Here is a 15,060-nt window from a genome sequence, read left to right on the forward strand (position 1 = left end):
CTAAGATGCCGTGTGCTGCACGCCTGTATCACACAGAGCAGAGCTGAGAGGCCAGGCCCAGGATGGCAGGTGAGGAGCCCCGAGAACACAACAGGCATAACTGGTGAGAACTGTGAGAACACAACTGCCCATTTCTCTCGGAATCGGGCACAGAGTTAAATGGAGAAAAGAGGACTGAAGAAAATCTACAGAGTTTAGAGAGAAGAGCAGAGTCTGTGGCAGATGAGCCTGGCGGGCAGGTCTGGCCAAAAGGCCCAGGGAGGGGCGGCCGCCAGCGTCTGTCACTGCTTAGCTCCCCACACAGGCCAGCTCCAGGTGGGTGTAGGGGGAGGCTCTGCCTTGGGGATGGAGCCTGACCACACGGACCAGGCCTTTGCCCCAGCTTGCTTCTCGCGGGGAGGCAGTCCCAGACCAGAGGCTCTGGTGCCCACAGCCGCTGTCCCCACGGGCAGGCTCTGGAGTGGCAAGTTCCCAACACAGCAGCTCTATCTAAAACAGAGCATAGGCGAGAGAGCAGTGCCCCGAGAGCGGTGGAGGTCTGGAGCATCAGGAGGCGGCTGGGGCAGGTGGTCCCCACGGCCCAGCAGTGAGGACTCGGCACTCTCACTGCCAGGGCTGGGCTTCAACCCCTGGTTGGGGAGATCTCACAAGCCGAGGGGCACGGCCAAAAAAACATAAGTGAAAAAACAAAGCAGATGATGGTAGAGATAAAAGAATGGGTAAATAGGTAAAATAAACAAATATAGACTACCACGGGCCCACAAGCGCTCATATGAGTTCTGACCCAACAGGCCTTTATAAATATTTCATTGTTGCTATTTTTTAATCTTAAGTTGAACAACTGACAAAAATAAGTTCAGAGCAAATTACTGCCTCCACTTGTGCAAAAAGCAAGGGCCCCCAGCACGCCATCGGGTGTACCTTTATCTGTGTGATGTTTCCTTCCAGCTCAGTGGGAGTCTGAAGGGTCCACCTGTCTTTGCCCTCCGCCCCGCGGCTGTTCGGGAGGCCTGGCGTTTTTCTCCACATGGCCACTCGCCCCTTGTCGGTACCAGCTGCCAGGAGACCTACAGGTAAAAAGAGAGCTCACCTCAGCTGAGGCGGAAAAGGGTAAAACAGCAGCAGGCGCCCTCCTCTGACCACCCTCTCAGACGCATCAGCCCGCCCAGTAACTCTACAGCCACTTACCCAGCTGATCCCCTTTGTAGGAGCTCGCTGCCTGGCGACAGCATGTGTACGCATGCGTGAGGCGTGAGGCGTGAGGCGCGTATGTGTGTGTGTGAGGCGTGAGGCATCTGTGTGTGTGTGGAGCCACACAGGACTTGGCACTAGGTGGGCACAGAGGTGCTGCTCCCATGCATCTCCTATTCCACTGTGCGTGCGCATGGGTGCACACGTGTGTGTACACATACACACATCCATGCACATATATATTAATACACACACACATATAATGTTCCTCACGCTGACTCTCTATCGAGGGTTCAGGAGGAACAGACACCCATTCCTGCAGCCGGATGGTCACATCCCTGACTATCTCCTGGGCCACCATATGGGACAAACACAGCGCGTGCCTCTCTCTTGCTCTGAGCTGACCATCCTCAAGTGGCTGGTTCCGAGAACAGCCCCTGACGCCGGAAGTCTCACCTTTAACTTTACAGTAAGAGACGCAATTTATATTCTCTCCTTTTTCAAAACCAAACTTCTCCTCTGGACTCAGGACGTAGTTCTCCCCTCGTTCCAAATCCCAGAATCTACAAGGCAAGCAGGAAAGCCCGGGAGGGGCCTGCCTTAGTGTGTTTCCCTCGGCTCCGAAGGTCTTGTTCAACTCGCAGATTAAACTTGAAAAATCGGGAAAAAGACACAGCCCTTTGGACTCTGCAAAAAAAAAGTTTCTCATCATCGTGTTGTCCGTTAGGCCTTGCTCATGACCAGCGGGAGATGCTGCCAATGCAGAGGGGCCCTGTGGGACACCAGGTCAGGAGAGCACGGGAGCGCCAAGCACCCGAGCCCGGGAGACCCCTATGTCATGTGGACTCGAAGCAATGGACCAAGAGGCCGCAACATGGGTTTCCACGTACACAGGGAGCAGGGTCAGAAAGGCAGGGGACGGCAGGACTCTGCGGGGCGGGCGTGGGGGCCTGACTGTCCTGCTCGTCCACCTCGGGGCTGGTTACAGACACGTCCGGCTGGTGACAACTGGCCATCATTCGTGGGCTGGTCTCTGTGTACATCAGGCTCCAGTATAGAGCCAACTCATGAGAGTGCTGGGAACAGACTTCTCCCTCCAACCCTGCAGGGTCGGCTCTCACCTGAGTGCTGTCTCCCCGATGGCGGTCACGAGCAGGCTGCCATCGATCAGCGCGATGTCTGCCCGGTGGCCCGTCTTCCCGCTCAGCTTCACCTGTACAACAACAGCCACCTGAGAGGAGGGTGTCGCCCGTGTGGAGGCTGTGTCGCTGTCGAGGGGCTGGACTCTGTTGGCAGCGACTCTGCGGAGAGTGCCCACGAAAAGGAAGAGTGGGCGGCCCCAGCTTTTCAGGCCAGAGCAGTTAATGGAGCCCCTCACGGGGGAGGCGCCCTCACACCCACGTGAGGAGCCAGCGAGGGGCCGAGGGAGGATTTGAACCCAGGTCCACGGACTCAGTGACCACATTTCAGCTGCTGTGCAGACAGAGGTGCACGAGGGCCCCGAACACACTGACTTTCTGCATCTACCAGACCACCTCCAGGGAGGTTCGGGGTCCCTGAGAACCTGGAATCTGCGGGTGGAACTGAGAAACCGCAGGAGGGCAGCAAGCGGTCCTCAGGGAGTGGTGCGTGCTGCCTAACCACAACCCAGGCTCCGGGCATTCTCCTGCGAGGGAGCCCCCAGGTCAGGGGCGAGGTGCCCACAGGGATGGTGGGGCGTCCAGAGTTGCGACCGTCACATGTGTGGACCAGCCGTGGTGGGAACACTGGTGACAACCCCCAAGGTCTGCACGTGGCCAGGCGTCCCCACCACACGCCCCTGCCTCCCGAGGCTTGGGCAGCCCCTTCCCCTGACGTCTCCCCAACCTGTGACTGCAATGGTCCAGGACAAATAAGGCACCAGAGCTCTGGTGACCCTGCAACATGGACTCCTCAACCAAGACGAAGTGAGGGTGAGGCAGGCCAGAGGATGGCCCTGGGGTGGCCCCACGCACCTTCATCACCTCCTCGGCCGTGCCCTCGGGCGTCACCGTGAACAGGCAGAGCAGCAGGCTGTCCGTCACCGCCACCAGCGCCCCCCTCTGCTCCAGGTAGAACAGCGTCTGGATGGAGCTGTCTGTGGACGCCACCTGGGCCGTCCTGCCTTTCTCATCCACGTGGTGCACCGTCCCTGTGAAAGAGCCTTGGGTCCACGAAAGCTGGACACTCCCGCGGCCATTCTACCTGCTTAAGGGCACTTTCAACATAAGCATCTTCATCACAACCATTTACAAACAGGCCATCTCAAAGCCACTGGCAGACTTGCCCGTAGCTCCAGTGGCTAAGTCTCCATTCTCCCAAAGCAGGGGCCCTGGGTTCAACAGCTGGTCAGGGAACCAGATCCCACACGCTACAACTAAAGACCCACGGCAAGAAAATAATTAAAAAACAAAACAACACTGGCCCGTAACCGCTACACCTGCTGACTCATGCGTTAGTCCAGCCCGGACTCCTGCCCCTGCTGTCCCCTCCACCACCATCCAGCGCTCAGTGACCGCCCTCCTGGTGCGCAGCTTCCATGCTCCGGTCATGTCTGTTCGCCAGAGCCTGAACCATGATCTTCCCTGGGGCCTCGACCCAGGCCCTCCGCCCCAGGTCCCGGGTATCACAGCCTGCCCCCTCTTCCCCTCTAGACCCCTCCCAGTCTGGATCCCTCGCCTTGGCCCCTAGCTGCCTCCTGGTTCTGATTTCGGGCGAGCTCTCGGGTGGGTTCATTCTGCTGCTCTGAGAAGCCCCTCACCCTCAGGCCCCGCCCCCATCTCACTCCCAGAAACGAGCACCTGCTCCACAGACACGTGCGGCGGGCTGGGTGTGCACATTCACGTGAGCTCTGCCCGTGGGGCACAGGAGGCGGGGACTACTGTGTCCCCAGGGCCGTGCCCGGGAGCTGAGGCATAGGGACGGTGGTGCCCGGCAACACAGAGCCTGGCCTGTAGCGCCCAGCACCAGCGTTGCCCTCCGCCCTCAGGGCAGCGCCCCAGTCCCTCCAGGTGCCCTCCTGCGGCTCCGCCCCCACCCTGACATGCCAGTGTCTCTAAGACGACCAGCACCCGGCCCCCACCCGCGGTCACCCGTCACGGTCAAGCTGCCTGGCCATGCGCGTCCCAGACCCCATCACCCCATGCAGCCCCACCTCCTGGGCCCCTTTCCCGCAGTGGATGCGACCCATGAATGTCCCGAGAGGACAAGACCCTCACGCTGCGTCTGCCACTGCCACGTGCCTCCCGGCACACCGAGGAGGAGCCGTGTTGCAGCCGACACCATGGCCCAGCCCCCAGGGCTGCCACCGGGGGCTGCGGCTGGCAGAGCCCACCGAGCAGCCCTGGTCACAGGCCCAGAGCCGAATCTGGACGTGGGCACGGAGACCACGCGGGAGCCCCGGCAGCAACTCGTCTGGGCCTGCGCACCAGACAGCTTCTTCCTGAAAAACCTCCCAACACAAATAAAAGCTGTTTGTCTCCATCGGGGCCAAGGAAAGCCACCCTTTGGGCCCAGGATAACCCCGGCATGGGCGGCCCGAGGTGTCCGTCCGGGAGGGGTGCATGGCCTGCGGCTTTACACAGACACTCCGTCTGCTCGTTGGTGACCGCCAGACACCCTGAGATGCTGCGGTGTCCCCGACCCCAGAGTGCATCTCACCATCTGTCAGGCTGACGAAGAACGAGAGGCCCTCCTGAGACCCCATCTTCAGGATGCTCCCGAAGCCGCTCTTCTTCCAGTTAAACATGTCCAGGGCCTTCTCGTCCCCGCTCACTGCCGCCCTGGCCAGCTGAACCAGGTCCCTGAAAGCAGATGGGACAGGGAGCTCCTGGTGGCCCCTGGGGTGCAGGCGGGGTGACCACAGATGGGAACCCCACCGCCCCACCTCCCATGCAGTACTCACTCGCCGGGCGGGGGCAGCAGGAAGAGGCAGTGGGTGAGGGGCTGCCCGTACCCGTGGCGCAGCAGTGGCATCCCCTGCACGCGGCCCCGCTGGTCCAGCCTCCACAGGAGCAGGACGCCGAGCTGCAAACCCAAGGTCACATCCTCAGCGTGCGGAGGTGACACCGCGCCCCGGAGCGTGGGCTCACTCCCTTTCCAATTTCAAAACTGCAGCAGGCACTGTGAAAAATCCAGCAATCCACGGGCTCCAAGAGGAGCCAGAAGCTTCTTTGTGCCCTCTCCCACCTTCAGTCCCTGGAGATCACAAGCGTCAAGTGTTCAGTTTCAAAAAACAAACCTCTGCTTTGAGGACAGACTTGGATTCAAGGGAAGGTGGCAAAGGCCACCAGCCACGCCCCGGCTGCTCTCGTCACCGGGAACACGCCACTAACTCCAGCTGGGGCTTCACGCCGTCTCCCCAGCACCTCCGGGACCGTGTCCTCACACACGTGGTGGCCGCACCTCCTCGGGCTCCTGCTTCAGAGGCCTGGCCGGTGTGAGGAGGACCGGCCCAGGGTTCCAGAATGTGACCCCCAGTGGGATGTGTCTGATGTTTTTCTTCTTGTTGACAGGGTGGCAGGTTTGAGAGGGACACTAGAGGGAAAGTGCTGTTGCTGGCATCTCGGATCCGGGTCGTGCCCTTGATGTGACCTCCCTCACTGGGCGCCCCTCCTGCTGCCATCCTGTCCGGCTTTGAAGGAATTCTCTGGGTGCGGCCCACACGTAGGAGGGGAGCGACGTCTCCCTTCTGGGTCATCTGGAGATGTGTCCCGTCTCTCCAGCATTTACTGGTTTATTAAGTCATAGATTTTCATCACCTGGACGCATGGATGTCTAGTTTCCGCTCATGGTTATAGCTCAGTATTGCTTTGTGTAGATACTCCAGCCCCGGCTGTTGGGCACTCTTCTCTCGGCCTCCACTGGCCCTTTCACACGGCCATCGCTACGGGTGTATGAGGCCCTCCTCGCGTCCTGGCTGACAGATCCTTTGGGCTCACGGTCCTGCCCCAGTCTAGGACCAGCTGCTTCTCCAAGGAGCCCTAGTTCCTTTTATTGGGAGAAACCAACCAAGATCTGGATGCCAGGTGTACTGTACCTTCAACATCAATGTCTCAGATTAACGGTTCAGACAAGTGCTAGAGAAGTTCAAGGTGGGAGAGACCATTTGGCCTGGGAGCAATAGTCCACGAGGGGGTCTGGCTGTGGATGAGCCTGGCTGTGCGAAATGGTACCGTTTCCATCACAGTGGGGCAGCTGCGCTTTGCAGCCCAAGCTGTCCTGAAGGCGCGTTTCCTGCTCCAGGTCAGCGGGCATTTTAGCAGACAGTGAGATCATCTCTCTCTTCATTCAAGTCGCTTTCATTCCAATATCCCCAAAACTGGATAACATCACTTAATTGTACATGAAAAGAAGATTTTCAAATAAGTGGGCCTTACAAAGCAACCTATACAGTGGATCTCCAAGAAAAGCATGTTAAGAGTGGACATAGTATGTAATCTGACTGTAAGTATAATCTAAATCGTGTATTATTAGGCTGATCCTTCTACCTCTGGCTGTGCTGGGTCTCAGCTGCTGAGTGCAGACCGTCTCTAGTTGCGGCGAGGGGGGCTGCTCTCTAGTTGCAGTGGGGGGGGCTTCTCCTTGCGGTCACTTCTCTTACTGCAGAGCACAGGCTCTAGGGCCCGGGGGCTTCAGGAGCTACGGCCCCCGGGCTCGAGAGCACAGGCTCAGTGGTCGTGGCGCACGGGCTTCGCCGCCCCACACGTGCAACATCTTCCCAGACTAGGGATCAAACCCATGTCCCCTGCATCGCAAGGCGGATTCTTCGCCGTTGGACCACCAGGGAAGGCCAAACAGAGTCTTCTTGACTTTGCCAGCTTTATAAAGACAAGAATAAAAGCACTCTTGGTTCTTTGTGTTTAGAAATTACTTTAAAAATGCCCTGTGAGTGCAGCCGGGCAGCACTTTTTTCTTTTCTGGTGGCGCTGTGTGGGTCGTGGGATCCTAGTTTCCGACCAGGGATGGAACCCAGGACCTGGCAGGGAGAGTGCTGAGCCCTGACCACTGGACCGCCGGGGAATTCCTGCCCAGCACTTAGTTTTTCACACCGTAGCGACTGTTTTACCGGCACACGCGAGCATCTAGCGGACCACCCCGTGGGCTCCTGAGCGGCCATGCACACTCTGCACGTCCAGGCCCCAACAGCCGCTCTGGGGATGCGTCTGGAGCCCGGGCCCTGGAGTGGTGGGTTTGGCTCAGAGGCCTGCGGACCCCTATTTGGACACGAGGACAGATACACCACGGCAGGTGTGGGGGAGGTCACGGGAGGTCCTCTCGTGTCTCCAGGAACCAGGCAGACACAACTGCCAAGCGGAAGAGAGCACAGCAGATGCCCGTGGGCCCCCCACCACTCCTGGGGGCCACTCTCTGGGTGCAGAGCAGCTGCCATTCACCCCAGTAGCCGCACTTAGACCTCCTTCTCGGCTCCCGCCCCTGGAGACGTGGGACACTCCGAGGCTCACAGACTGTGCTTTCTTGCTGCATCTGGTGAGTCTCAGGGTGACCAAACCAGGCCGCTGGTGGAAGAGTAGAGAAGACCCTCAGCCAAGCCTGGGGAGCTGGTGTCTCAGGGGTCACTGGTCTCAGCGTGTCTGTTCATTTGTTAGTACGTCTCCTCCTGTTGGAGTCCAGTATTAAATTGGGACACAACTGCAGATTTTCTGAGAAGGACCAGGTGTTTTTGTCCTGAAATCCTCTGACGCCAGAACTCGGTCAGTGGTGACCTGGGCTCCGGGTCGTGCTTAAGTCATCCGCTACATCAGTTGTTTCTCCTTTCTTCAAGATGCGAATGGTGATGTTCAAGGACCCTGACTCCTTTTATCCCCATGGGGGAAGGGGTAGGAGCCCACAGGAGAAGGAGCCTGGGGTGGGGCAACGGCACCAGGTGTGAATCGAACAGAAAAACAAGAAACGTCTGGAAAAAAAGAACAAGTAGAACAAGGAAGAAGTGGAATGAGCAGAAATTAAGTGTAAATGGCTTTCTAGGTAACGTTCACCCTCAGGAGGAAGAGAAACACACGCAAAGGAACATAACTGAGGCAGCACTTCTCCCACAAGATCCTGAGCTTGGTCACGACACACGCGTGGGTTGGTGTGAGCCAGTCAAGCCCCACGGAGGGAGCTCTGGGCACACCGATCAAACCACAAGGGTACGCCCTGGGTCCCACCGCCCTCCAGGACTTTTTCTAAAAGTTTGCACATGCGAAAGGACAAGAGCATGAGGCCAGCTGTCATGTCACCGTCCAGCGAAGAACTGAAGACTGCTATTCCACAGGGGCTGCGAAGGCAAACGATAACAGGTTCGTGGTGCAAAGGGCAGGTCTAAAGAGCGTGAGGAGGCTTGCTGTGCGCTGCCGTGGAGAGTGGAAGGCACGGCTTCCGCTGGAAAGCCTGAGACCCAACAGTGTGTGCCGGGTGCTGCCGCTCACGTGACAAGGATCCAGGAAAGCAGGGAGGGGACGGTGTCCCCTGTGTGAAGACACTCACAGTGCTCAGGAGACAGCCACACGGACCTGAACCAAGGGCCTTGCTACACAGTTACGAGCTGGACCCCTCAAAACGGCGATGTCAGGAAAGACCAAACAAGAGAGAGAGAGACGAAAGAAGAGAGCAGGAACCAGTTACGACAGAAGGAGACAAAAGAGGAATGATGGCAGAGGCAGAGCGTGCTGGGCGGCCCCGGGTGAGGACGGGCTACCAGGACGGCAGGGAGAGCCGCCGCACCGGCCGCGGTGGGGAGCGTGCGGGCCTTGCCCTCCTGTGCGGCAGCAACGCGGTTACGTGTCGAGGAGACGGAAGCCAGCGCATCGAGGGGTGAAGTGTGACGGCTGCGACAAACTCCCCAACACGCAGGGGGTGTACAGACACCCAGAGAGCTGATGTGTCAAAAGGTTAACAGCTACTGAACTCACAGCGAGGGCACAAGGGTATTCCTGTGCTCCTTCCTCTAACGTTGGTGATTTTTCAAAACTGGAAGCTGGGGAGAGAACGCACTGCGTGCTCCTGTGTGTTCCCGTAGGAACCCAGAGAGACATGAAGGAGCCGCAGGTGCCAGGGGCACGGTGGGGGTGGTGAGGAGAGTGTTTGCAGTGTGCGCCTTTGAGCATCTTTTGAGCTCTGAAACATGCAAACGTATTACCTTGAAAATGCGAAAGAAACAAACACACCGTACATTTTCTACTGTCCCTTTTGGGGCAAACAGGTCTAGAGCAGGCCTCTCAGCCCGGGTCCTACAGACGTCTCTGGCTGGTGATTCTCTGCGGTGGGGTTTGTCCTGAGCGCTGGCAGATGCTGAGCAGTAACTCTGGCCTCCACCCACCAGATGCCAGCGGAAAGCACCCCCTCCCTTATGACTGCGAACGATCTCTCCACGCCCACCTGCTTAGGAGGCCCCAGGCCAGACGATGGGGACCAGGGACTCTTGGGCAACGAAGCAGTGTGCTCAGAGGGCACACCGGGGTTCGGGGTACCTGAGGCACCACCCCATCTGTGTGACTGTAGTTATCCAGAGATGTTCATTTACAAAATTACACACTTCTGCCACAGGGTGAGAAGGTAGAATGAAACTTTCAAATCTTGCTCCCAACATAAAACACAGCTTGCTGTGACAGCTGACAAGCTCAGCGGAGCCCGGCAACCACGCATCACGAATAGCTTGGTCCCTGAGGGCCTCCCGTGTCCCTGAGAGCACAGACAGGGCGAGGCTGCGACCACGAGGGGGCCGCCACGCGTCTGCTCACCTTGTCTCCCGACACCAGGCAGTTCCCATTGGGGCTCCAGGCGAGGATGGCGACGTCGGCCGTGTGCGTGGCGGGGACTGCATGCTGCTCCTTGTCCTGCTTGTTAAACATGACCACTTCCCCAGACTCCCAGCCAATAGCCAGGATCAGCCGCGTCGGGTGCCAGCTCAGGGAGGTGACCCGGAACGACCTCTCGACATGCGTGTCTGGCACGCACTCGCCCTGCGACACACAAAGTAAAGCCCTTATTACGGGGAATGGTGACGACCAAGTATTTCTGCCTCATCAGTGGAATGATATCAGGTAGAGGACATAACAAGCTGCTTATTAAAGAAACAGTCTATTTAATTGTCATACAAACACCCATCTTGCCTCAGCTGAACTATGACAGCACAAGGCAAACATTTAACAGACCCCACAAACCAGCTTATCAATAAAACTTTATTTACAAAAGCAAGTGCTGGGCCAGTGGGTGAAGCGTGCTGACTCAAGGTTCTCAAAGTGTGGCTAGGTGACCCTAAGAACCTTTTTGAGGTCTGCAAAGCCAAAGTCATTTTCAGAATGATACTAGGATGTGGTTTGCCTTGTTAACTCTCATTATCTCACAAGTGAACAGTGGAGTTTTCCGGAAGCTTTGTGGTAGATGATGTCATTGCCATAAGAGTTAATAAGATATGTGCTCTTATATTCTCATGTTTTCTAGAATTTTCAAAGGCTGCAGGTTAAAAGTATAAATGTGTGTGTTTTCAGAGATTAACTCTGTTCTCAGCACTTCTACTGGGCTCTTCCTACCAATCTCCAGTTATACCTGCTACATCTGTGACCTTCTTATCGTCGAATAAATCATAATTTTGAAATCCTACAGTTTTCCTTCTACCAATTAGAAACACACGAAGCACGCTTGTTTGTTTTGTAACAGTGTGCATTAAATTTTCTCAATTTTGAAGTTTTATCTAGGGAATTCCTTGGCGGTCCAGTGGGACTGGCAGGCTGGACCGCAGGCCTGAGTTGTCCCCCAAGAGATGGTAACGTAGCCTCAGGAGGAGGAGATGGAGGGAGAGGAGGCCAGTCGGGGACGGGGGAGGCTGGACGCAGCGAGCTGAGTGAGGAAGCCCCTTGGGTGTGCTCTCCGGAGGACATCACAGGAGGGTGCTACGTGAGGGGAGGGGATGGGGGGGTGCGGACCCAAAGCACGAGAGGCAGATTTCAGGGGAGGGTGGGGCAGGGGGTGGGAAAGGAAATCCATTTTCCTTGGTGAAGTAGGAGTTTCTAGAAAGTTCCTGTTATGGAGCTGTGTGGCCCCTAAAGATAAGCTGATTCCTAAACCCCTGGTTCTTGTGACATGACCTCCTATGAAACCAGGGTCTTTGCAGATGACCAAGCTCAGACGAGGTCATCAGAGTGGGCCCTAGTCCAGTATGACTGGTATCCTTACACGAGGAGGAAAGAGACCCCGCCACAGCCGGGAGGGCACTGAGGACTGCAGGCTACACCGAAGCCAATGTGAAGCAGGGCACACACCCCCCATTCGAGCCTTCAGAGGGCAGGGCCCTGCCAGCCCCGTGCTGGGCATTTCTGGCCCCATAACTATGAGAGGATAAACTTCTGTTATTTTAAGGCACCCAATCCGTGGTAATTTGTTACGGCCGCTCCAGGAAACGAATAGTTTCAAAGGCTGGTGTGACCCCACAAGGCTGGCGAGGTGGGGACAGACAGCCCTGGTGGTGACCATGAACTGACGGTGGATTCTCAAGCATCCCTAACTGTGTACCCAAAACTAAATAATAAGGGTAAAAGAATTGCTTATATAACATGGCTTTTACAGCGTTGAGAATTTGGACCTCGTGAGAAACACACACACACACACACACACACACACACACACACACACACACACACACACACACGAGAACAAAAGAACAAGACAAGAGCCAGACGCCACTGCAGTCAGATTGCTGCTTTCTGCACTCACTTGCTCCAGATACATGTCCACGCTGCCTCCTGAGGTTGTGCTGACAGAAGCAACCGCCAAGAGCGGGTGGATGGGATGCCAGCCAATGTGGGAGGGAGACCCGACTGTGTCTGGGGCTTCTATGCGGTGGTCAAAGTAGAGAGCCATGACAGAGTGCGGGCCTGCTTAGCACCGAAACCTGCTGGGGAAAAAACAAATCCTGTTGGTTTTGAACAAAACTCCTACATATGGAATTAGAAAAGAGAGGTAACACAAACCCACAATCATAAGACATCAGGCAAGTTACCAACAGCCTTATCAACGCCCCTGTCAACACCCCTTCGGACTGATGCACGCGATTTATGTGGAAGAGATCTCTAATGCGGGAAACACACAATTAGAAGCAAGGGATCAGGCCTAGGGTGAGATGGAAAAGAATCACACATGTTGCCACCAAAACAGTAAAGAAACGAAGCCTCCAGACTAAACCACACGTGCCATCCTTGATCATTTTTATTCTAATCATAACAAGGACAATTTATATTTTTATAGTTCTCCTTTAAGCAATATTTTCAAATAACAAACCAAAAATAGCAAACTGTTGCACAAAAGAGAAATGCGCAGAAAAACCTAACCCCCAGTTTCTGACAGAAAACCAAGGTGGTCCCTGCTGTCCTCTTGAGGTGGCAGGAACCAAAGGATTCATCTGTCAGGAAGTGGAGGAAGCAAGGCCACAGGGCAACTGGGGAAAAGATAAGCTTGATCAGTTACCTAACATCTCTTTCTCTTCCTTCCTTAAGAGATGTGCATGTTGTCCCTGTGTGGCCGGGGCAGGAGGGTGAAGGGAAGGCTGTCTGACTGCCACCCATTTGCTCACATCCTAGAGTCAGTCTGGGGAAACGAACTAGCCCAAAAACATCTCTTTGAGGTGGTTGCTATCATTTGAAATTATTCAACTTCATCCCCACCAGGATGGCTGTTATCAAAAAAACAGAAAGTAAAAAGTGTTGATGAGGCAACTGGAAGCCTTGTGCACTGCTGGTGGGAGTGTAAAATGGTGCCGATGCTGTGGAAAGCAGTCTGGTGGGACCCTCAGGCTCACACACAGGATCATCACATTATCCAGCAATTCAGTTCTGGACACATACCCACAAGAATTGAAAGCAGGGATATAAACAGATCCTCGAACACAATATTCGTAGCAGCGTTATTCAGAGTGAAAAGGTGGAAACAACCTAAATGCCTATCAACAAATGAATGGATAAACAAAATGTGGTATATCCATACAATGGAGTATTATTCAGCCTTACAATGGGATGCAGTTCTGACACTTTACAGCCTGGATGAACCTAGAAGAAGTGAGATAAATCAGACTCAAAAGAACAAATACTGCATGATTCACTTATAGGAGGTACTTAAGAGCCACCAAATTCAATGCCTCCGCCTTCCAACGCAGGCACTGTGGGAGCTAAGATCACACACGCTTCATGACCAAAAAACCAAAGTGCAAAAACAGAAGCAATTCTGTAACAAATTCAATAAAGACTTTAAAAATGGCCCACATCAAAAAAATCTTGAAAAAAGAAAAAAGAAAATAGACTGGTGGTTGCCAGGGCCTGCTACAGGCGGTGATGGGCAATTAGTGTTTATTATAGATAAGGTTTCAGTTTGGAAAGATTGGTGGCGATGACCGCAAAACAGTGTGAAGGTACTTAATGTTGTCATCGAACTATACACTTATAAATGGTTAAAATAGTAAATGTTATGTATATTTAACCACAACAGAAAAACTTCAAAAAAAAAAAAAGCTATCCAGCACATACAAAATTCCATCACTGGAGAAGGGAACAGGCTACGCCATTTGCTTTAAGCAATACAACAGCTGTATCAGAGAAAGCCACGCAGGTTCACTTTGGGTTCAGAGAGAGAGAGACCCTGTCCTTCCAGAAGCTGGAAGGCAGGAGGGTACAAATGAACAGTCACATTTCAAATGTTTATCTTTCTTTTATGAAAATATACCCTGACCGCTAAGCTCACCACCACAAGCTGGTGGTGAGTTTAATGGGTGCTAAAAAGCACCCATTCAGACTCCTGACAGATGGCTGGGCACTGGCTGGAGGAGTGGGGGGATAGGAGACTGGGGTCTGTGGGGGTAGGTTCCGTGGCCAGCTGCACACACCCCATTAGGGCACATGTGCACTGGCCCAGGGCTCTGGATCCCTGAGTAAAGGCTTCATGCAATTGTTCACACAGAGCCACAAGGAAACACACTGGGTTAAAAGCTGGGCAGCTTAACGCAGCAAGGAAGCCTTTCATAGTGAGCTCTAACGTGTTGCAGCCACCAAGGGTCTAAATTCTGGGCTACAGGAAATTCTTACTCATGTTTAACAAGTTTACTCTCTGAAAATATGCCTTGGAAAAATGAGTAACGTATCAATCTTCTTGTAATGACGGAAAAAGAATTATAAAAGCACTTAGAAAAGTTAAACCTGATCTCCTCTTTTATTTCGAACATCACTTTGTAAGGCGCGAGTATGCTAGAAGATCTTTAAGTTACTTTCTTCCCACTGGGGCTCTCCCAGAGGCTCTCCCCCTCACACCCCTGCACTGGGTACTCAGGACACCTCTTTCCACCAGGCTGTCCTGTGCTTCTGCCCAGTGTCCTCAGAGAACCCTGAATTCTTCATTTAGACTGTACCGTAAGTCTGTGTTTGACTGACCATCCTCTACTCCTTACCTGATTACTTGCCCCACAGAGTGAGGGGCCACCGGAGCACAGCCAGCCCCAGAACACTGCCTCCACCAAACAGGCCCCACTACATGAACCCCTGATGGAGATACTTACTAGCAAGGAAAGAGGCTTTTGATGTCTTGTTAGTTGCAGAAACTGGGATCAAGCAAGGGTGAATGAATCCGGTTTTACACAATGAATAAATGCTACTTGGGAGAAGGCAATGGCACCCCACTCCAGTACTCTTGCCTGGCAAATCCCATGGATGGAGGAGCCTGGTAGGCTGCAGTCCATGGGGTCGCTAAGAGTCGGACGCGACTGAGCAACTTCCCTTTCACTTTTCACTTTCATGCATTGGAGAAGGAAATGGCAACTCACTCCAGTGTTCTTGCCTGGAGAATCCCAGGGAAGGGGGAGCCTGGTGGGCT

At 54.7% G+C, this 15,060-nt stretch overlaps 1 protein-coding gene across 7 annotated transcripts in view; it reads right to left on the reverse strand.

Moving 5' to 3' along the window:
* IFT140 (intraflagellar transport 140) overlaps positions 1-15,060 on the reverse strand; it is a 55,631-nt gene that overhangs the window by 39,208 nt on the left and 1,363 nt on the right. For 5 of the 7 annotated variants that reach the window (XR_001917256.1, XM_018040468.1, XM_018040467.1 and 2 more), the window contains 8 exons: positions 11,923-12,103; positions 9,951-10,172; positions 5,114-5,235; positions 4,870-5,012; positions 3,186-3,361; positions 2,313-2,404; positions 1,648-1,754; positions 922-1,067 (listed from right to left, as the gene is read on the reverse strand). Coding sequence is in view for 6 of the 7 variants with exons in the window: in XM_018040468.1 (XP_017895957.1) it covers positions 922-1,067; positions 1,648-1,754; positions 2,313-2,404; positions 3,186-3,361; positions 4,870-5,012; positions 5,114-5,235; positions 9,951-10,172; positions 11,923-12,069 (1,155 nt within the window). In the remaining variant the exon portion in view is untranslated. The remainder of the gene's footprint in view (positions 1-921; positions 1,068-1,647; positions 1,755-2,312; positions 2,405-3,185; positions 3,362-4,869; positions 5,013-5,113; positions 5,236-9,950; positions 10,173-11,922; positions 12,104-15,060) is intronic. The other 2 variants (XM_018040466.1, XM_018040463.1) reach the window with 1 other exon arrangement.

Source organism: Capra hircus, chromosome 25, assembly GCF_001704415.2.
Source record: "Capra hircus breed San Clemente chromosome 25, ASM170441v1, whole genome shotgun sequence".
In the NCBI taxonomy this organism is placed as follows: domain Eukaryota; kingdom Metazoa; phylum Chordata; class Mammalia; order Artiodactyla; family Bovidae; genus Capra; species Capra hircus.